The sequence below is a fragment of the Arachis hypogaea genome, chromosome 15 (assembly GCF_003086295.3).
Source record: "Arachis hypogaea cultivar Tifrunner chromosome 15, arahy.Tifrunner.gnm2.J5K5, whole genome shotgun sequence".
Classification (NCBI taxonomy): Eukaryota; Viridiplantae; Streptophyta; class Magnoliopsida; order Fabales; family Fabaceae; genus Arachis; species Arachis hypogaea.
Genome location: NC_092050.1, coordinates 4,062,125 through 4,085,613, shown reverse-complemented (window position 1 = coordinate 4,085,613; position 23,489 = coordinate 4,062,125). Strand labels below are relative to the sequence as shown.

At 29.7% G+C, this 23,489-nt stretch overlaps 5 protein-coding genes and 2 pseudogenes across 5 annotated transcripts; 5 read left to right on the top strand and 2 right to left on the bottom strand.

Annotated features, from left to right (window-relative positions):
* Positions 1–661: 661 nt before the first annotated feature.
* On the top strand, positions 662–1,784 carry LOC112747675 (uncharacterized). The gene has a single exon (XM_025795832.3). It carries the CDS (start codon positions 793–795, stop codon positions 1,630–1,632), a length of 840 nt encoding a protein of 279 aa, XP_025651617.1. The 5' UTR covers positions 662–792; the 3' UTR covers positions 1,633–1,784.
* Positions 1,785–3,172: 1,388 nt separating this feature from the next.
* LOC112747672 (uncharacterized) lies at positions 3,173–4,347 on the top strand. Its single transcript, XM_025795828.3, has one exon. It carries the CDS (start codon positions 3,398–3,400, stop codon positions 4,220–4,222), a length of 825 nt encoding a protein of 274 aa, XP_025651613.1. The 5' UTR covers positions 3,173–3,397; the 3' UTR covers positions 4,223–4,347.
* Positions 4,348–7,508: 3,161 nt separating this feature from the next.
* On the top strand, positions 7,509–8,926 carry LOC112747671 (uncharacterized). The gene has a single exon (XM_025795827.3). The coding sequence runs from the start codon at positions 7,790–7,792 to the stop codon at positions 8,771–8,773; it is 984 nt and encodes a 327-aa protein (XP_025651612.1). The 5' UTR covers positions 7,509–7,789; the 3' UTR covers positions 8,774–8,926.
* A 2,363-nt stretch (positions 8,927–11,289) lies between these two features.
* Positions 11,290–12,347, bottom strand: LOC112747024 (uncharacterized; annotated as a pseudogene).
* A 1,533-nt stretch (positions 12,348–13,880) lies between these two features.
* Positions 13,881–14,705, top strand: LOC112746847 (uncharacterized; annotated as a pseudogene).
* A 1,085-nt stretch (positions 14,706–15,790) lies between these two features.
* On the top strand, positions 15,791–16,846 carry LOC112746845 (uncharacterized). The gene has a single exon (XM_025794980.3). It carries the CDS (start codon positions 15,916–15,918, stop codon positions 16,756–16,758), a length of 843 nt encoding a protein of 280 aa, XP_025650765.1. The 5' UTR covers positions 15,791–15,915; the 3' UTR covers positions 16,759–16,846.
* Positions 16,847–18,777: 1,931 nt separating this feature from the next.
* Positions 18,778–20,012, bottom strand: LOC112747669 (uncharacterized). Its single transcript, XM_025795826.3, has one exon. The coding sequence runs from the start codon at positions 19,836–19,838 to the stop codon at positions 18,885–18,887; it is 954 nt and encodes a 317-aa protein (XP_025651611.1). The 5' UTR covers positions 19,839–20,012; the 3' UTR covers positions 18,778–18,884.
* Positions 20,013–23,489: the final 3,477 nt, after the last annotated feature.

The window sequence follows — 23,489 nt, the reverse complement described above, 5'->3', positions numbered from 1 at the left end:
AATTAGTAGCAAATGCACCCCTTAATCCTAGAACAGCAAGAATAGTACATGTCCTTTCTGTACTTTGATATTTCACAATATTGAGGTAAAGATTAGTGTCAACAGAAACAATGTACATGAAAAATCTTAGCAGAAAATGATGAAATCCTAGCAAGGAGGAGATTACCATTAAAAAAGGTGAGACATGAATACTACATGCTACCCGTACACACACTTATGACTTAACTAGTCTAAATGCTACTAATTGAACCATCATTTTATATGTGACACCATTAATGATTGACCATATTTTATATTCACAGGATCAGAATCTCAACCTTGCAGGAGCCATTTTTTAATCCATGCTGCAGCTCCATAGCTCTATCATATTGGGACAAACCAATGGACATTATTGAAGTGAATCATATAATATTTGCAATCAAAGAGGATAATGTGGCAGCAGAGGAGGCAATGTTGGTGATGACTAATGAGGTTCTGTGAATGCAAACACAAGGAGAACATGACAGGTAGCACTTCTAATGCATTTATAACAACACAATAATGTTGGTTAGAGATGTGGCAACCTTAACAAATTCCAAGAAAATCCATGCATGTAACCCATGCTTTCATTGGTTGAGATATGTGAGCTGTGATGCTTTATTATGTTGGCCAATAGGAATCAATCATGAAAAAGTAGCTACCTTCTATATATAAAGACAATGAGCCAATGGATTTGATAAGAGAACACACACAAACTAACATTAGAGCTTTCTTCAATCCCTTAGAAAGAAGAACACACAAATATATACAACAATGGAAACCAAATTTCACATTCGGTCAAACAGTTTGCCAAATGGATCTCATCCAAGCTACACAAAGGTTCAAGAGGAGCTCAACAAGCTCAGGACTTATGAAGCAACATCTGCTTCAACATCTGAGTCAATTAGCACTGGATTGTCCTTGCTTCAAGACTTATATGTTTCCTTGGATGATCTTCTCAATGCTGCTTCAACTCAAAAGGTTATCTCCCATCATCAAGGTGACAAATGCTTTGAAGAGATCTTGGATGGCTCAATCAAAGTCTTGGATATATGTGGAATCACAAGGGACACAGTTATGCAGATCAAGGAAAATGTACAATCCCTTCATTCTGCTCTCAGAAGGAGAAAGGCAGATTCAACTATTGGATCAAGCATAGCCGAATACAATTTGTTGACAAAGGAGATTAAGAAGAATGTCAAGAAGTTGAACACATCTTTGAAGCAGAGCCAATTTGGAGCATCCCCATTGTTGAATGAAGGTCAAGATGCTGCTAATGTGATTAGTGTTTTAAGAGAAGTCATTGAAATGAACATGTCTGTCTTCCAATCCCTACTTTCATTCTTGGCTGGTCCTCTTTCAAAGTCAAAGGCAGCTAAATGGATGAACAAATTGATGCATAAGGAAGAAGTGAACTCACAAAATTCCAATGAGTTGCAGTGTGTTGATGCTGCTTTAAGAACCATGCTAAATGAAGGTTCCAACATGAAGATAGCACATGAAAGATTGGAGGCTTTGGAGAATGTCATCACAAGCCTTGAGAATGATTTGGAGAACCTATTTAGGCATTTGATCAAAACAAGAGTCTCTCTTTTGAACATCATGGCTCAATAGAGTCTGTTGTTATTCTTTATAAATCCTGAGATAGGTTCCAAATTTTGTAGACCTTAGAGGATTAAAATTTTTGACCTACTTAGTTTGTATATGTATATGATTCAATTCAATATATAACACAATCAAATACAAAGAAATGTTTATACTCTATCTATATTTTGCCATCTCCTCTGCTGTTTAGCCCATGCTCTAAAACTTAATATAAAGTTGGTTGAAGCATAATGTCTAATAAGCACAGTAGAGTAGTTACTTTCTCTGATCTTTTAGGATTTTAAATATAAAGCTTCTCACTACTAAGGATTACATAAAGCAATAGGTTGGACTTTGGATTCAACCTCTCTCACAAACAATGCAATATCCATTGACCAGTCTCCATGCCCCAAGCAACCTCATCAAACTCAGCAACAATTTTTAGTCATTGTAATTTCTTATATATTGCAATTTTAAGACTTCTTTTTGGTATAAAGTGCTATAAAACAATTTCATTTATTCAACAGTGACAACATTCATGGGTTGGTACTTGGTAGTAAGTTGCACAATCTTCTGCAATTTCAGGTCAAATCGACTATTATTTGGAAACAGAGATTAACAAAAACTATGGGGAAAAACAAGAAAAAATATATAAGTAACATTATTAGATTCATATGAATTTATTTTCATCAGAACTAGTCTCAAATCCTTTTATAACAACTATAATGTAATACTAGTTCTAACAAAAAGAGAGAGAGATCAAACATAAATTTGTATTAAAAAATACTATTATTGAACACCATATTATAGTTCATAAATATCGTTATTGATAATCCAGAATTAATCTTTTGTGTAAGTTTTCAATACAAATATATATATCAAAATTAATTTAACAGAAAAGTTCATGGATTAGCTGAGGCTGATTTTTCACAAAGAAATCTTGCCAATTATCTTTGATCCCATAACAACAAAAATCCAACATGTCCTTTAACTTGAACATTTAACAAGAATATCAGGTTAAAGATTAGTGTCAATATTCCTCGTTCTATATATAACAAACAGCAAGAACAGTACTGAATGTCCTTTATGTACTTGGAAATTTTACAAGAATATTGAGCTAAATATTAGCATCAACATTCTTTATGATATGAAAGTTGAAACAAGATTAATACTACATGATGAAGGAGATTCTGATAATAGCAAGGGGAGACATGAACACTACATGTTATTCGTGCACACACTTAAAAATTACTCTAATGCTACTAATTGCTCCATCATTATGTTCTCTTAATCTCAACAAACTTATCTGTCAGAGCATTCTCCATATCACAAAATGTGGATCTCAGCCTTGTCAAAATGTATAATTTAATCCATGTTGCATAGCTCCATCTCATGATTTGAGACAATATCTGAAGCAGCATGAATTATATTATATATTTGAAATCAAAGGGGTTAGTGTGGCAGCATATGAGGCACATTAGGTGATGAGTAATGGGGACATGCCAGATAATAAACTTCAGAGTTTCAAAAACCATTTCACTTTGAATAATTTGATGCAAAAGTATCACATGTTAGGCAGAGATGGGACAAGCTTACCATATTCCAAGAAATTAATGCATGCTTCACATGCTTTCTACACATGATTAAGATTGGTGAACTGTATTATCTCTTAAGTTGGTCTATGGAAACAAATTATGAATAATTGAATAGACCCTATATAAGGAGAGGTGCCAAAGGTCTTAGACTACAAAAAACAAACAGCATTGAGCTTCCTCCAAAAGAAAGAAAAAGAACAATGGCAAGCAAATTGCATGTTCGATCAAACAGTTTGCCAAATGGATCTCATCCATGCTCCTCAAGAGTGCAAGAGCAGTTGAACAACCTCAGGAACTTTGATGTAACCTGCACATCTGAGTCGGTTGCCAAAGGCTTGTCCATGTTGGAAGACGTATACTTCTCCTTGGAGAGTCTTCTCAATGTTGGTTCAACCCAGAAGGCCATTTCTGATCATCAAAGTGAGAAATGCTTCCAAGAGATCTTGGATGGCTCAATCAAAGTCTTGGATGTATGTGGCATCACAAGGGACACTGTCATGCAGATCAAGGAGAATGTACGATCACTTCATTCATCTCTTAGAAGAAGAAAGGGAGACTCATGCATTGAAAAGAGCATAGCCAAATACAATTCCTCCTCAAAGAAGATGAGGAAGAATGTCAACAAGTTGATCACATCTTTGAAGCACCTACAAAGCAAATATGGAATCTTAAATCAGCATCAAGATCTTAGCATTCTAAGCAAAGTGATAGCAATAAGCATGTGTGTCTTCCAATGTCTGCTATCATTCTTGGGTGGTCCTTCAAAGTCAAAGGCAATCAAATGGATGAACAAGTTGATGCAAAAGGGAGAAGTGAACTCAGAGAGTGGCAATGAATTGCAATTGGCGGATGCAGCTTTGAACACCCTCTTAAATGAAGGTGCAAAAGGCTCCCAGATTCATGCTTCCAATGAACAATTAGAGGCTTTGGAGATTTCTATTGAAAGCATTGAGAGTGGTTTGGAGAACTTATTTAGGCGCATGATTAAGACTAGAACATCCCTTTTGAACATATTATCCCAATAGAATACACACTATCTTCAGAATACCAATTTTGATCTACCATATGTGTATATATATATATGTGTACAAATGCAATCAAATCAAATACATACAAAAGTTTATACTCTAAATTTTGGTGTCTTTCTTGTTTAATCATTGTTTTATTTATCTAAATAGCAGATACTATATGAATATGCTCCTGCTTAATGAACAAAACAATTAATATCCAGTTATCAGATTTTAGTTTTAGGCTTGAAGAAAAAACCATTCAAGTTTCCCATAGTAATTAACCTGCTAATTTGAAATCAAAATTTTCTAGTCCAATTATGCAGCAGCAACGAACCGTCGGATCTACCTCCGATCACTGACAGAAGGGAGTCGGCGGAGAGCAGCACAGCCATCCACTGCGGTGGAGAAAGGAGTGCCCCGAACCAAGATGTGTCAGGCGACGGCAGAAAGCAGCCAGCGAAGAAGACCGGCCTGGCGGAGCACATCGATCGTGAAAATGCCGGAGGTTGAGCGCTGTCGTCAGTCATCGCAATTCGCAGCAGCGGCCAGGAAGAAGAACAGAGTGAGTAGGAACCGGGTCGGGCAGGTGTAGAAGTGGTTCGAGTGGCGCTTGTCGGGTCGGGTTGGGTCTTGCGTGAGTCTAGACACTGTCCAAAAAAAAAAAGAAGCCCAATTGTATGATTTTGTATAGTCCTATTCTGAAAAAATGTTAATTTGCATAATCCTAATGTTTTGAGACGTTTTAGAAAGCATGGTGCGTTATGGCCCATTATTATTGACCTTATGTTGGTGGATTTATTATTCCTGACATCAATTTCAAATCATTGATGCATTTACCAGAATTGGCTATAATGAAGATTCTCTTAACAATGATCAAAGAAATAATAATTATAATTCAATATAATAAGATCTTTAAAAGATGTCAAATGCCTTAGGAATAAAATGTTAATAAGAAAATGACAATTCCTGCATAGATATCTATGGAAACGGTGATGCTACATGCTAAAAGCGTTTTTGTAATTAAGTATAAATAGATTGGTATAAGTCTAGTGTAAAAAAAAATATAAGCACTCAAATTAGTTCTTAAAAATTTTCAAAATTGATATTTTAGTCTAAAGAAAAAATTAATACATAGATTAATTTTAAGATTTTATTTCGACAGACAAATTAATCTTCAATTTATTTTTTGGCAAAATAATTATCTAAATTAGTCCCAAAAGATTTTAAAAATAGACATTTTAATTCTAAAAAAAAATTAATATACGAATCAATTCCCAATATTTTTTTCATCAGAAATAACAGTTCGTTGTCCAAAAAATAAAATTATTATTATTAATTGCACAATAATACTGTACTATAATTTTTTATATTTTTTAGACAAAAATAATAATAAATTTATTTATTAGATTCTTATGTATGTATTTATAATATAAAAAGTATATATATATATATATATATTCACTCAATAATAATAATAATAATAATAATAATAATAATAATAATAGAGATTATTCTACAAGAAATTCAAGATTAAAATTATTTGATATTTTTGTATTTAATATAATCAAAAGATATCGTATTTTTAAATTATATTTGTATTAAAAGAAAATGTTTTAATTTGAATTTCAAAACATCATTATTCACCTTAGTTGTTTCTAACAAAAAGAGTGTATTAATATAGTAGCGTCGTCCATATACATTCACAAAGCTAAGTTAATAATAATAAGATCGACATATAATGATTGATTTGTGTATTAATTTTTCTTGAGAACTAAAATATCTATTTTTAAAATTTTTGAAGACTAATTTAGGTAATTACTCAAAATATATATGTATGTATATCTCATTGTCCTTTTTAATATAGCATAAATATTTATATATTTGACAACTTTATTAATATAATATAAAAGATTTTATACATAACACATAAATATTTGCACAAAGTATATAAATATTTGTACATAATACAAGTTATACATGTGATTTAGGATAATTTATATAGATAAATTAAATAAGAAAAAAATTATACAGATATCCTAAATTAAATTTGGTTACATGCATATTTTGTTTTATTCTCTATATAAATCGAATTAAATAAATTCGATTTACACTTTTTAATATAAATCAAATTACCTTATTCGATTTACTACTAATATAAATTATTGACATTAATTTTAAAATATAAATATCAATAAAAAATAGCCATTATTTGAATTTAAATAAAATATTAAAAAATAAAAAAATAAAAAATTATATTTTATGTTTTAGTTCAAATGTTAAAAAATTTATATTTTTACAAACTTATGAATTTAAAACGAAATAATAAATAATTTCTAAAAAATTCATTAAAAATCATTCTTTGACTCATTAATATCTAAAAAATCGTTATTAGAATTTTTAATATTGAAATAGTCAATATAAAATGTAGCCTTTTAAAATAGTACGAGTTAAAATTTAAATTTTTTTAAATAAAAAATAATAAATAATGATAGTGTTATACAATATAAAAAAAATTAACTAAATTTATATAATTTAAAAAATAATTAAAATATCATGTCAATTAAATTATCATTTGATTTGAGAAATAGTTCTTATAATTTTTTTCCTTAATGGTTTTAAATTGAACCTTGGAAATTATTTATTTTAAAAAAATGAAACAAATACTTACTGTTTCTTGAATTGGATAAATCATAAATCAAATTTAAATTTTAGCATGAAGTTGAGATAGCACTAATAAAGACCAAAAGGATTTGTCCATTTCTCCGGAAATTGGTTTCTCTAAAGTCTAAACAGGTGAATGCAAATTCCATAAAAATCTGCAAGACATCCAGATTAGGTTCATTGAAGACTTTGGAGACAGTGACAGTGACAGGAAATGGTTGCCAGAATATTCTGAAAATAGTCATGCTAAATATACATTAAAATTAATTATTAATATAAAATATATATTTAAAATAAATTAGATAATATATATTTATACAAAAATATATAATAATTAATTTAATAATTTTTTAATATATAAATAATATTTTTATTTTATAAAATATTAAGTAAATTTTATTAATATCAATCAATAATTTTAAAATTATTTTATTTTTCTAAAATTTTAAATTTAAATTTTAAATCTAAACACTAAAATTAATTAATATTTTCTAACTAAAAATAATTCTTTATACTTTATGGAATATCTTTGGAATGGAAAACTCAAGGCAGAATTGTGAGGTGCACCTTAATTACAGCATTGAGAGATGAGGGCCTCCATTTTAAAACTATATGAGTGGTTAATTGTGTAGCTGCTTGAAGACGACCATATAGGATATGAATTTAGTTTTGATGCACACCCACAATGTAAAATAATTTTATAAGTGTATTTAATTATGCACTAAAATTAAGTACTATTTTTATTAACCGTCATAAATAATTATTCAAAAGAACAGATATAATTGTATAATTGTGTAAAATATTTTATACTATCAGTACATTAAAATTAAAGTAATAGGATATACCCCACATTTTCTTCACATGTTATATATATATACACAAACATATTTCGTAAAAAAAAGTATATAAAAAAGATGAAGAATGAGCAGTAGTAGTATGATGAAAAGGGGAGCTATGGCTGGCATTTCACAAAAGCATTATAGCAGTAATACTAACAATATTCGATCTATAAGCTTGCCAACAAGATCACATCCAAGCACAGCAAGGGTTGAAGAGGAGCTGAACAAGCTCAAATCATGGGAGCCATCATCATCATCATCAAAGGTGGTGGAAACAATTTGCTGTGGCCTTCATGACCTTAAAGAGTTGTACAAGTGTGTGGTTGAAGATCTTCTGAATCTTCCACTCACTCAACAAGCACTTTCCCAACACCACAATGAGAAATGGGTTGATGAGCTTCTTGATTTCCCTCTAAGATTCTTGGAGATCTTGGGGGAGACAAGAGATTCCATCATGTTGCTCAAAGGGAATGTTGGTGAAGTTCAATCAGCACTCAGAAGGAGAAAAATGGTTGGTGATTTTGGTATTGAAAACCATCTCAATTCATATTGGACTTTGAGAAGAAACATGAGGAAGGAATGCACAAAATCTCTTCTTTTATTGAAGCATTATGTGGATCATCACTCTTTTGGATCATATTCTCCACCCTTGGATCTTAATCAGCACCTATCTGCAGTTGTAAGGGTTCTGAGAGAGTCTAGTTTGATCACAAGTTCAATCTTTCAGTCACTTCTTGTGTTTCTTTCTTCACCAATCTTCAAGTTTAAGGCTAGAAAGTGGGATTTTGTGTCAAGATTAATGAAGAAAGGAGTGCTTGTATGCAACAATATTCAACAGGACAATGTGAATGAAATAGAAAAGGTGGATTTAGCACTCTGCAGAATGGTTATGGATAATAATAATAATCAAAGCAAGGATTTTGAGACTCAGAAGATTATTCAATCTGCACAAAGAGAGATAGAAGCTCTGATTTTAGTCATTGAAGGGCTTGAGAATGGATTAGAGGGCTTGTTTAAGCACCTTATTAATACTCGAGTATCTTTTCTTAATATAATTTCTCCCTGAAACTATATTTAATATCATGAACATTCTAAGCATGTGTAGTTTAGAACTTAAGTTTAATGAGGGTTATATATCTGCATAAAGTTTATTGATGCTTTTATGTAAATGTAAAGAGTTGTTGCAAATTTTGTTAAACATATTTTCACTTTGTTATTACATCATTTTTGTTTTAATCTCTCTGCAGTCCATATAGTGTAAAATTTGCTATTTCAATCTGGGGCGGAGCTAGGTGGTGGCAAAGGGGGGCGATGACCTCCCCTAATTTTAATTTTTTACTTGTAAATTATATGTAAATTTCAGTTTAGCCCCTCTTAAAATTTTATTTTAGTCTTAGTTTATTGTATAAATATTTTTGGCCCCCTCTAATATTTTATCTAGCTCCGCCCCTGATTTCAATGCTGCAATTCAATAACAACTTAGTTGGTATTCCTTTTCTTAAAATTAACGACACTAACATACCTTATGATTAGAGAGGCAAAAATAGAAATATAAATTTATTTAGAGAAAAGAGATATTTATTCATCTATAAAAATAATGGCACAATTTATCTACTTTTTCTTTAATTTTCTATTATTATTGTTGTTGTTAAACTTTTACTAAACATAACCTAAATAATTTACTATATATAATGGGAATATGAGAGAGAAAGTAAAAAGTTGGTATACAATTTTTTTTAAAATATCTTTGATCATTTAATTTATAAAAAAAAAATTCTTAACTCTAAAAATTAAACCCATGTCATTTTGATTTTAATGTAACATACTTATTATTATTTTAGTTAACTTCAAATTTATTATTATTATTATTCATATTTAATTAATAAATTTGTGGATTAATTAATACAGACGACAACGTTAATTGGAGGGCATCGTTGAAATTGGTAATCCTGTTTAATTATGCTTATGACTATGGAATGAGATAGGGCCCTTCCAATAATTGAAAGAACAACAATAATAAAACCACCAGTCATATACTCATGTCCAACCCTATGAAACTAGATTTTTTAGTCACTTTCATAGTGTCATTATTTTGATCTGCTATCCAATTTATGGGTTCTCATCATCCATCAACCTATTTTGATGTTACATAATTATTCTAGTTATAATTGTGCACAACTGAATGTATTAATCATTGTTTTACTCTCTATTTTTATTGATAAATACGTAAACATAAATAATTATGTCATTCAGAATGGATAATTACTCTAATATGTGACTTAGAAGTTAAGGAATCATGTTAATAGTTACTAAGAAATCATATATTGAGAATATTGGAATAAATTTAATGTATGTGTGTGGTTCATCAGTTAACAGCAAACAATTTCTTGAATACCCAACTAGTAATAATAACAACTAACAATTCAGGAGATAATGGGACCGATGCATTAATTGAAGAAAAAATTACTAAAAAAACTTTATTTTGCTCACTCAAGAAAGAAATAACTTCTGGAAAGAGTTTGCAATTTTTTTTTATCAGAACTAGAATGAAACTAACGCGTTATGAAGACTCAAATAAATAAAAACAGCGATTAATTAATATATTTTTATTATATAAAAATTGATATTAAATTTATGTAAAATGAGTTTATAACATATAGACATATAGTTATTTCTCCTTGTATCATGTCAACTATTTTGAATAGGTGACAATCATTAAAAAACTTTTTTTGTTATTGAATTATCTTATTTATTTTAAATAGATGGCAATTATTAAAAAAATTATATTATATATTTTCTTTCTTTATTACAATAAAAAATATATACCATTCATTAATACGCTTAATTAATTAAATTTACTACACATCATTACACATTTTAGTATTATATAAATTTTTCTATAACTAATTATGAAATAAAAGTTCATCTATTATTTTAAAAGTTTTTTACTCAAATTAATAAAATATATTTATTGAAATGTATAATGTATAGATGAATTATGATTTTAAATACCCATTACACATTTTGAGCGAGTATATAGACTAAAAAATTATGAATTTTTTAATTTAAAAAATTTATAGCGTTATATTTTTTTAAAATCAAATATATAAACATAATTAAACATACAAATATAATAATATGAATACGTGTATTTATATTGAATTGAATTAAATCGTTAATTTAAATTATATTCATCTAAGTTTTAAATAAAAAATTGTAATTTTAAGATTTTAAATTATTTGAATAAAATTGAATGAAATAAAAAAATAAAAATCAAACCAATACAATAGTATTCAAGATATTATTTTGACGTATCAAATCCTGAATTTATTTTGCACATATGATGCATTTAAAATTTTAAATTGTTAATTTAAAAACTGTATACCTTTTTTTTCAAAATTGAATATATATAAACATACGAATACATTTATTTGTATTTGATTGAATTAAATCATTAATTTAAATTATAGTCATCTAAATTTTAAGTTAAAAATTTTATAATTTTAAAATTTTAAATTATTTAAATAAAATTTAATAAAAAAAATCAAACCAACACAACACTATCCAAAATATTATATTGATTTTGAAATAAATACCACTGTATGAGCTAAGGGAAGCATAAAACATGACCAAGAGAATATAGTGTTTAAACTATAAAATTTTTGTTGTATTTGATTGTGTAACTATTAAATGTATACATGTACAAATAAATGAGATCAAAATTTTTAATCCTTATAACATCCTCAAAATTTTGGATGCTTTTGTAGGATCTAGAGACAAAAAAAAAAAGAAAAAAGATTATGTAGATTCTTTCTCTATTGAGTCATGATGTTCAAAAGAGATGCTCCTGTTTTGATCGTGCACCTAAATAAGTTCTCTAGACCAATTTCAATGCTTTCAATGACATCCTCCAAAACCTCCAATCTGTTAGATGCTATCTGCATGCTGAACCATGAGCAGCATCATTGAGAAGGGTGCTTAAAGTTGAATCCACAAATTGCAATTCATTCAAATTCTCTTTTTTGTGGATCAATTTGTTCATCCATTTGGTTGCCTTTGACTTTGAAGGAGGACCAGTTAAGAATGAGAGAAAGAATTGGAAGACAGACATGTTCATTGCAATCACTTCCCTTAGAATACTAGCATCTTGAAGTTGATTCAAGAGTGGAGATGCTCTAAGTTTATTTTGTAAATGCTTCTAAGATGTGATCAGCTTGTTGAGATTCTTCCTTGTCTTCTTTGAAAAGGAACTGTACTTAGATACACTTTTTTCAATGCAAGAATCAACCTTTCTTCTTTTAAGAGCAGAGTGAAGGGATCTGCATCACAGTGTCCCTTGTTATGCCACATACATCCAAGACTTTGAATGTATAGATCTTCTAAGAAGCATGGGTGAGATCCATTTGCTTGCCATGTTTGCTATTAAGTTCTTGTTTATTAAAGGAAGATGAATGTGGATGTGGTGTTACCAAGTCTCTTGAGTCTCATTCTATATATACCATAGGACATAGGAGGAGCCACTAAATGATTCATAGATGAATGCTTCTAATCACACTGACATACAACTCACCAATCATGTGCTTCATGCATGCATTCAAATCCTTGGTATATGTGAAGCTTGTCACATCTCTTCCAAACATTATTCTCTTATTATTATTATTATTATATGGTGCTACCTATCATGTCCTCATAGTGTTTGCAATCAGAAAACCTCATTAGTCATAAAAAACATTGCCTTGTATTGCTGCCACATTAACACTCTCCCTATCTCAATCTCATGTTTTATTTGTTGAGATCCATATCCATTGGATGTGACATGTGAACATCACAAAGTAGTTGATTATAAAGAGGAGGAAGGAACTGAGGCTACTATCAACTAAGGCCAACAATTAGTATAGCAGCGGCAACTAGTATAGCAGCGGGTATAATGGTTTGTTAAAATTTAAGAATACTTGTCCTACTTATAGTTTATTGTAAATTTTTGTGTTTATATTTATAATTAGTTAGGAGTTAAGTGTCTCATAAATTTTTTCACAAGAATTTACTTGTTCTACTTTATTGCCGTGTATTAATGATACGACAGGAAGTGTTTTGTCTTTTGGAATGGTTATTTTACACATAAACATAATCTATTAATTTTGATTGCAAAGTTTAACAGAGGCCAAAAAATATGACGAAATTAGTGATTAAGAGCCATATTGTCATTTTTCAATTGATGAAGGACAAGAATAATAACGGTTAGGGTGAGATTTTACTCTAAAGTAATTAGGACAAGTTACTATTTTTAAATTGAGTTAAATACTTTTACTTAATATAAAACTTTTAGATTTTGCACAAAACTTTTCTAATCAAATTGTATATAATTAAATTCAAACAATAGAAAACTCCAATAATAGTCACAAGCAAAAATGAGGCTGAATTGTCACAAGAAATCTTCACAAACATTCATGATCCTATATAAGTATAACAAACAGCAAGAACAGTATCGAATGTCCTTATGTACTTGGAAGTTTCCCAAGAATATTGAGCTAAATATTAGTATCAACATTCTTTATGATATGCTAAAAGCTAAAACAAGATTAGTACTACATGATGAAGGAGATTCTGATAATAGGAAGGGGAGACATGAATACTACATGTTATTCGTGGACACACTTAATAATTACTCTTCTGCTACTAATCTGCTCATCAGTATGTTTTCTTGTTCTCAACAAACTTATCTGTCACATATTAAACCATTCTTCATATCTCAAAATGTGGATCTTAACTTTGCAAAGATGAGTAATTTAATCCATGTTGCACAGTTCCAACCTCATGATTTTGAGACAATCTCTGAAGAAGCATGGATTATATTATATACACATTAGGTGATGAGTAATGGAGACATGCCAGATAATACACTTCAGAGTTTCAAAACCATTTCACTTTGAATAATTTGCTGCAAAACTATCACATGTTAGGCAGAGATGGGACAAGCTTACCATATTTCTAGAAAATAATGCATGCTTCACATGCTTTCTACACATGATTAAGATTGGTGAACTGTATTATCTCTTAAGTTGGTCTATGGAATCAAATTATGAATAATTGAATAGACCCTATATAAGGAGAGGTGTCAAAGGTCTTAGACTACAGAAAACAAACAGCATTGAGCTTGAACAAAAAAAAGAACAATGGCAAGCAAATTGCATATTCGATCAAACAGTTTGCCAAATGGATCTCATCCATGCTCCTCAAGAGTGCAAGAGCAGTTGAACAACCTCAGGAACTTTGAAGCAACCTGCACATCTGAGTCGGTTGTCAAAGGCTTGTCCATGTTGGAAGATGTATACTTCTCAATGGACAATCTTCTCAATGTTGGTTCAACCCAGAAGGCTATTTCTGATCATCAAAGTGTGAAATGCTTTCAAGAGATCTTGGATGGCTCAATCAAAGTCTTGGATGTGTGTGGCATTGCAAGGGACACTGTCATGCAGATCAAGGAGAATGTACAATCCCTTCATTCATCTCTTAGAAGAAGAAAGGGAGACTCATGCATTGAAAAGAGCATAGCCGAATACAATTCCTCCTCAAAGAAGATGAGGAAGAATGTCAACAAGTTGATCACATCTTTGAAACACCTACAAAGCAAATATGGAATCTTAAATCAGCATCAAGATCTTAGAATTCTAAGCGAAGTGATAGAAATGAACATGTGTGTCTTCCAATGTCTGCTATCATTCTTGGGTGGTCCTTCAAAGTCAAAGGCAAGCAAATGGATGAACAAGTTGATGCAAAAGGAAGAAGTGAACTCAGAGAGTGGCAATGAATTGTAATTGGTGGATGCAGCTTTGAACACCCTCTTAAATGAAGGTGCTAAAGGCTCCCAGATTCAAGCTTCCAATGAACAATTAGAGTCTTTGGAGATTGCTATTGAAAGCATTGAGAGTGGTTTGGAGAACTTATTTAGGCGCATGATTAAGACTAGAACATCCCTTTTGAACATATTATCCCAATAGAATACACACTATCTTCAAAATACCAATTTTGATCTACCATATGTGTATATATATATGTGTACAAATACAATCAAATTAAATGCATACAAAAGTTTATACTCTCAAAATTTGTGCCTTTCTTGTTTACTCATTGTTTTATTTATCTAAATAGCAAATACTATATGAATATGCTCTTGTCTAGTGAACAAAACAATTAATATCCAGTTATTATATTTGACTTTTAGGCTTCAAGTAAAAAAAAAAAAAAAATCAAATTTTCCAAATTTATTAACCTGCTAACTTGAAATACAAACTAAATCTATAGCAGCTCTTACTGTTCATATTTTTATCAAGATTAGTCACAGAACTCTTCTTTTCTTTCTTTTATTTGCTAATAAACAGAAGAAACTTGATTGAGTTTGAAAATATTGAAACAAATTAAGAGCATGCACTCTTGAATCAACATCAAGATCTTAGCATTCCAGGAAAGTGATAGTGATGATTGATGAACATGTCTGCCTTCCAAGAAAGAGAGATTATTTTGTGAAAAACGTTAACGCTTTTATTTAATCACATATTTAAAACTTTAAAATCCTCAAGGTAGAAGATAATTGAGTTAAATACTTTTATTTCTATAATAATAAATTATTAGAAAGAAATTATGATAATAAGAAAGGGATACATGATTTAAGAACTATTCCAATGCTGCTAATCTGTCCATCATTATGTTCTCTTAATCTTAACAAACTTATCTGTCATATATATTATTACCATTCTCCATATCACAATCCAGATCCCAGCATCTCAAAAATTTGTAATTTAATCCAATTTTGCATAGCTCCAACCCCCTCATATTGAGACAATATCTGAAGCAGCATCAATTATATATTATTTTGAATCAAAGAGGGTAATGTATTAATGGGGAGCAAGTTGAGGCACATTAGGTGGTGTCATTTAATAAACTTTGAAACCATGTAACTTTCAATAATGTTATTGTTATTGTTAGGCAGAGATGTGACAAGCTTAACATATTCCAATAAATTATATGCATGATCCACATGCTTTCTGGTTTATACACTTTGATTATAAGATAGGTGAGTTGTAATGTTTCCTGTGTTAGCCTATGGAATCAAATCATGAATAATTGAATAGCCCCTATATAAAGAGTTTCAATGGACTTTGGACTGCAGAACACAAGCATTGAACTTACTCCAAAAAAAGAGTAGTGACAATGGCAAGCAAGTTGCATGTTCGATCAAACAGTTTGCCAAATGGATCTCATCCATGCTCCTCCAGAGTAAGAGATCAATTGAACAACCTCAAGGCTTTCGAAGCAACTTCGACGTCTGAGTCAGTTGTCACTAGCTTGTCCTTTTTGGAAGATTTACACTCTTCTTTGGATGATCTTCTCAATGTTGCATCAACCCAAAAGGTCATCTTTCAACAAGAAGGTGACAAATGCATTGAAGAAATCTTGGATGGATCCATGAAGGTCTTGGATACATGTGGCATCACAAGGGACACAGTTATGCAGATCAAGGAGAATGTGCAATTCCTTCATTCAGCTCTTAGAAGGAGAAAGGGTGATTCAACCATTGAAACAAGCATAGCTGAATACAATTCCTTCTCAAAGAAGATGAAGAAAAATGTCAACAAGGTGATCACATCCTTGAAGCAGCTACAAAGCAAATTTGGAGCATCTCAACTGTTGAATGAAGAAGTGATGAGTGTTTTAAGAGAAGTGATTGCAATGAATGTGTCTATCTTCCAATCCCTTTTGACTTTTTTCGCTCGTCCAGCATCGAAGTCAAAGGCAGCCAAATGGATGAACAAGTTGATGCATAAAGGAGTGGTTGCATCTGAAAACTCAGAGAATTGCAATGAATTGCAATTGGTGGATGCAACTTTGAACATCCTTTTAAAAGAAGGTGCTAATGGTTCCAACATGAAAGTAGCACATGAGCAATTGGAGGCTTTGGAGATTGCAATTGAAAGCATTGAGATTAGATTAGAAAGCTTATTTAGGAGCATGATTAAGACTAAGACATCCCTTTTGAACATATTATCCCAATAGAGACTATCTTCAACATAAAGCAATTCTGTACATATGTATATAAATAGTTATTCAATCAAATCAAATACAGAGAAAATTTTATACTCTATATTTTGGTGCCTTTGTTGTTATTCAATCAAAGTTTATACTTTCAGTACAATTACAGAGTATAGCCAATTGTATAGTGGATTAATTGCTTGTATTAATTTTATCTTCAAAAACTAAAGTATCAACTTTTCATTCCATCTTTTGTTCCAAATTATTTGCACCAACCAATATTAGACCTAATAAATATAGTGCATGAAGTTTCTTTTGTATCATACAACTATTACATTTACAACCTCTCTATATCCCAAAAATTGTGATGCATAAGAGGATTTGAACATAATCTAATTAAAGAGAAAGCATGTTCACTTGTCTCTTATGTTCATGTTCATTGCTATGACTTTCCTTAGAATATTAAGATCTTGATGCTCAAAATATGCTTGTTCATGGTTATTTTTTGTGTGTACAGTTGATATTTTTATTTTATTTATAAAAATATTATGTACACGCTAAAAATTAGTCATCATGTATTTATGTGTGTGTATATATATATATTTATGTGTGTGTATATATATGTATTATGGAGAGTTGGTATTTTTTGTGTGAATATGGAGATATTTTTTTTTAAATTAGAAACTACAAACCAGAAGTTCAGATTTGGATAGAGATAGAAAATTGGGATCAGATTTTGGGTGAAGATAAAAAATTGAGGGTCAGTTTTGGGTATAAAAACAAAAAAAAAAAGAAAATCCAAATTGGAGATTCAATTTGCATGTTTTAAAAAATTTTGAACATTAAAATATAAATCTGACCTTTATATTTGTAAATTTTTAAAAAAATAAAATAAAATCTACAAATCTAACCCTTGAATTTGTAGCATTCATACAAAATAAAAACACACTAAGTTTTCACATTATTGAAAAACACTAATATACTACAATACAAAAAATAAAAAGCCTCATTTTCCTTATTTTTTAGGGTAAAGTATACTTCTTATCTCTGAAATTTGGTAAAAAATTTTAAAAATACCTTTAAATTTTATTTTGTTTCAATTTTGTTCTAAAAGTTTTCGATTTGCATCAAATATAGTTTCGATGGCTAAATTTTCAAAAAATTTAAGACTAATCTAACAATAATACATGAAAATTATGCTTGATTTGCTTGTATTAAGGGTTGTTCTTATGAAATTGTTGTTGAATCAGTCTTAAATTTTTTAAAAAATTAGCCGTTAGGAATATTGATGCAAATCGAAAACTTTTGCGACAAAATTGAAACAAACTAAAACTTAGGAGTATTTTTAAAACTTTTATTAAACTTCAAAAGACAAAGTATCATTTCCCCTTTTAAGTAATGTTATTACCTACAAGTTACTCTACTTTTAGGTAATGCACGATTTAATATGCATTAACCAGTCTAAATTCTCAGTTTATTATACTAAGTCAAATGGTCAACTAACCTTAGCCTGCTTGAGCCAAAGAGAAAAATGGGTAAATTATGTGCTATTTACCTTAAGTAATACAATAATATGTGTTTCAAAGTATGCTTACATATTGTCCTGCTATGCTTTAGTACTTATAATATGATATCATGACTTATGTGAAGAAAAAATAATTTTGTTAATAAAAAACATATCAAAGTAATTATTGTGTTTTGTAAAATAAAACATGCTCGATAGCCCCAAAAAAAGGACTTAGTTGTTAGAATAATGTGATATATTATTCAAATTTTGATGGAAAAGCTCCATCTCCTGAATTAATTATTAGTGTTTGATCAAATAATTGTATCTATCTCTTTCAAAAAAAAAAAGTTTATTCCAATTTGGTAAATTTAAAATTTAATGTATCTAAAAATTTTGAATGTATCAAATTTTACAAAGTGCAAAACAATTTGTTTCAGGCTTTAAAGTGACATTGACAGGATCTAACTTTCAAGAAAAAATAATGAATATGAAAACTTTTAGTAGACAAAATTGAATTCAGAATCATGATTCTCTCATTCAAAATCCTTAAGAGTTAAAACTCGGATTACATGATCATTCTTAAATTTACAAAAGACATTGAATTTATATGTACCTCACTCAAAATCATTATGCTAATTAATTACTAATGAGTAAGCATATTAAGAAATGAAACTCTGTTTCTTACTAAACATCTAAACATACAATTTAATCCACCCTCTAATCCATCAAGATCAGCATTTAGTGTCTCTAGCACTCTCAATGCTCCTTGAACTTCACTCTTAATTGAATCACCACCATTTTTCTCTCTTCCAAGGAGAGAACAAAGAGCAGTGTTGAGATCTGCTACCACTCCATCATTGTTCTTATTCTGTTCCTTGTTTGAAGAAGAAAAAAACAATCTTTTTGGCTTCAACTTTGAGATCAAAGATGACCCTTTTGTTCCAAGTGTTGGCATTGACATGAACAATAGAAGAGAACAAAATATAGATGTGGTTATAGTTCTTGATTCTCTTAGAACTCTAGCAAAGAACACTAGATTCTGATCTTGACTCAACAAAGAAGAAATTGAACTATCTTTGTTGCTTTCCATTTTCTTCAGCATACCAAGTTGCTTAGTGATTTCTTTCTTTGCCTTCTTTCTGAAGCATTCATAAGCAGAAACACTGCTTTCAACAATGCTTGAATCTCCTCTTCTTGTTCGTCGAATCGCCAATTGAAGCAACTGAACTTGTTCCCTTAGAGCTAACAACAAATCCCTTGCAGAACCACAAGCATCAAGCAATGTAACTGATCCACTTAATGCCTCTTCTACAAGCTTTCCATCTTGGTGATGCAAAAGAGCTTGTTGAGTTTGTGTAGATTGAAGAAGTTCCTCCATGAAGTTGTACAAATCAGCAAGAACAACCAAACCATTCTGAATTGTCTCTGCATCAAAGCAACTAGTGCTTGAAACAGACTGAGAAGAATAATAATGTGGTTTAAGGTGTGTGAATAGTGATTCAATTCTTTGAGAAGAAGGGTGTGTTCTTGAGGGAAAACTAATAGACCTTACTGGTTGATGTGAAAAGGGTAATTTAGAAATGGCTTCATGATCCATCTTTTTGTTCTTGTTTTAAAGAAAAGAAAGAAAAAGTTTTGTTAACACAAGAATGCTTTAATGCTTGTGACTCATAACATGCCTTAATCCTCCATTCTATTTATACAAGAACATTCACACAATAACCTTAAAAAACTTGTGTTACAAATGTGTGCATGTGATTACTTTTCACAAGGCTTATGTAACATTTTAGGCCAACAATTTGGTAGTTATAGTCACCCTTTTATTAATTAATCCAATGGCCTAAGATATTGCAACGTAGTACTATGATCAAATTTGTGGTAAACAATGCATACAGTGCATTGCTGGTATGTGCTCCCTTGCTTCCCCCCACTATTAAATATTATCCATCAATAATTTCATCTTCAAAAAAGAAACATTATTCAAATACTAATTGTCATGTGTATGATTGAATTGCCAATTCATGTATTGGGTCAAAGAATAATTAGTGATTGTTGATTTAAATATTAGTTTAATTACTCTGTTGGTCCTATAAATTTACTAAATTTTTAATTAAGTCTTTCTATATATATTTTTTAATTAGATTTCTATATATACCATATCAAATTTTGTAACTAAGTTTTTACGGTGATAAAAACGTTAAAATTAACAAAATATTCTATTAAATTATACAGAATATTCAGTCAAATATTAGACATATTCATTTCGTTTAATAAAATATGCTGTTAATTTTAATATTTTTATTATGACAGAAACTTAAATATAAAATTTGATATAGTATAGATATTAATAAAAAATTATAAAAATATAATCAAAAATTTAATAAAATTATAATAGAATAATTAAATCTTAAATATTTTCTAAGAATAATAACAAGCTCAAACAATGCAGTAGTTGTAGCCTAATGTTGGCAAGCATCATAGGCCTGGAATCTAGGGTAACATTAGAAGGGTTATTAAGGAGACATATGAGCTATTTTTTTGTTCAAATTGATATAATTAATTTCTTGGTGGCTTATGGCTATGAATAATGGAAACCATAAGGTGTTGTGTTGCTAGTGCATTTACTCTTATATGGAGACATAAGGGTTCAATCAACCATATGATACTATTTTTCCTTCTACATTGGAAATTGAAAATTTGAAACAAAATGTTAACATAATGAAAGCATTGCAACAAATTATTTTTTGTGTGACCTATGTTTGATGTGGTGCTTGTGTTAAAAGTAACCAATTAAAAGGGGACATATGTAGAAGAATATCACATGTATATTGTATAGTTCTTCTGCATGCATTTGAAGCTTAAACAACTTTACGTATCAAGATCAATGTATCTAGGAATCATATTCTCTGCTAGACTGTAAGCTTAGGAGTTAGGAACTTATTATGATATAGTTGAAGTTTCACATCTTTCTATTCAAATCTTCAATAATATATTCACATTATGTTGCCGTACTCACTTACTTCAATAGTATAAAATTATTGTTATTATTGTCCTTGTAGTACATATAGAATTTTCATTTAAAAGGGGAAAAAAAATTTTTTTTTTCAATTTAATTTTCTTACCTGAACTAAATAGGTAATAATCTGTGTGCATTTTTTTAGGGCAATTATTTAAATGCTCTTTGTTAAGTCTAGAGTATTGTGTTGTTTTATTATATGTACAGATTTTCACTTTTTAATTTAGATGCTGAGGAGAAAATGGTGTAAGACACAGTCATGGAGTGTATAAGTGCTTTACGCAATTGTGGTGTCAGCAGCAAAAATCGGACCGTCCGATTTGTGTACCCCAAATTTTTTAATTTTTTAAACACAAATCGAAAGGTTCGATTACTTTCGCCAAAATTTAAATTTTCTCTCTTACACTAATTGGACTGTCCGATTAGTAAGCTTAATTTTTTTTCCTGGTTCAGAAAAAATTGTCCCACATCTATGTCCAACACCTGTATTTTCCACAACAATGCACAACACACACATACTTCTCATATTCAAAAAAATGACCCACAGTCCACAGATTTTAACTATATATTTAATTATTTGCTAAGTTTTAAATAAATTATTTATGTTTATAAGAGCTATTTATTATTCTAATTGACTAGATTCATTATAATATGATATTTGTGATAATAAAAAAATAAATAATATCACATATTAAAATTTGACTATTTAATTTCGAATATAAATATACAAATTTTTTATTTATATATCTTTTATGATTCGGTAAATTAGTAGGATTTAAATCCCAAAAGAAAAAAAAAGAACATTAAAGAAAGAGAGAAACAAACTCTCACCCTTGAAAGTTACTAATAGTTTAAATTGAAATAAATTCAATATTATAATCTTTAAGACTAAAATAACATTTTTTTCTTTTTAATTAAAGGGTGCACGTTATTAGTGTCAGCATATATATAGTCACAATAATACTATTCACCAAGAGATGTGGCCAAAAGTAATGGGCTTGCTCCATTATATTTCAAGCCATGAAAACATGTCGTGTTCTAAATCTATATAGTTCATGCTTCATGGAACATTGCTGTTATGCCATGTTATGTACTCTACCCTCAATTGCATTGGTATCATAAACTCTCTTGTTTCTTTGAAGCCATGATTTCAATTTATTTAGGATTTATAAAGGGAGACACCATTTTCATCACCATGTGCACCAAAATTATCATATGCTGCTTCTTACTTTAAGAGTTCAGATCAATATGGCAAACTCTGCCACTGCCAGTGAATGAATAGCTTTCTTTGTGCATAGCAGAATGGTCCATCTTTATCCATTATGTAAAAAAAAATGTTGAAAAAGTATACGAATTTATTATTTTTAGCTAAAAGATTAATCCGTTATGGATTTGAGCTCCATTTAAGAATTTATTGTTAGCAAATGAGTTGCTGCATGCACAAGGCAAAATTCAAACCTCCAACACTTGTGACACATGCTTCAAAGGTTCATGATATAAAAAGTTTAAGTATTATTTAGAAGTTATTAGGTTATATTTTTAGAACGTTCAATTTAGTTTGATATATTTTAATTTTGTTTATTTAGTTATTAAATTGAGATTTATGTTATAGGTTTAGGATTTTTCTTTATTTTAAGTCTAATAAAAAGTTATAAATATTTCGTAAACTATTGTAGTGTGATTAAATGTGTGAAACCTCTCTTTTGGTTTTATGATAAAATCATAACGTGGATAAGTGAGGTTGAGTGGGTCTCTCTTTTGTTGCATCAGGAATCGAGTAGAAGGTTGAGAAATCCTTTCTATTCAATTCTAAAACTATGGCGTGGACAAGTTAGCTAAGTAAGGTTAATGAGTCCTTTCTTGTTGCGTCAAGAAATTAGGTAGAAAGTATAGTGATTTTCTTTGTATTCAATTTTAATTTATCCATTTTGTTTCTATTTCAATTTTAATGTTTTTTTTTATTCGATTTTTATTGATGTCTTTTTACTTATCCTTTTTTTATCAACTTGTTTAAACGGACGAGTGAGTTTATCACTCAGCCAATTCAATAAGTTGGTTATCAATTCAATTTCTTTAATCTAGTAATCTAACAAAATATTTTAGCCTACATTTTTAAACATTGATAATTAACTGCGAATTAAAGGTAATAAAATTTGATCACTCTCTAATATTCTTCTTATGTAAATATAAGAAAAAAATATTTTATTGGAGAGCAATTATAATAAGAAAAAA

Coding starts and splice junctions, on each gene's coding strand:
- LOC112747675 (XM_025795832.3), top strand. CDS start 793: ATGGAAACCAAATTTCACATTCGGTCAAACAGTTTGCCAAATGGATCT.
- LOC112747672 (XM_025795828.3), top strand. CDS start 3,398: ATGGCAAGCAAATTGCATGTTCGATCAAACAGTTTGCCAAATGGATCT.
- LOC112747671 (XM_025795827.3), top strand. CDS start 7,790: ATGAGCAGTAGTAGTATGATGAAAAGGGGAGCTATGGCTGGCATTTCA.
- LOC112746845 (XM_025794980.3), top strand. CDS start 15,916: ATGGCAAGCAAGTTGCATGTTCGATCAAACAGTTTGCCAAATGGATCT.
- LOC112747669 (XM_025795826.3), bottom strand. CDS start 19,838: ATGGATCATGAAGCCATTTCTAAATTACCCTTTTCACATCAACCAGTA.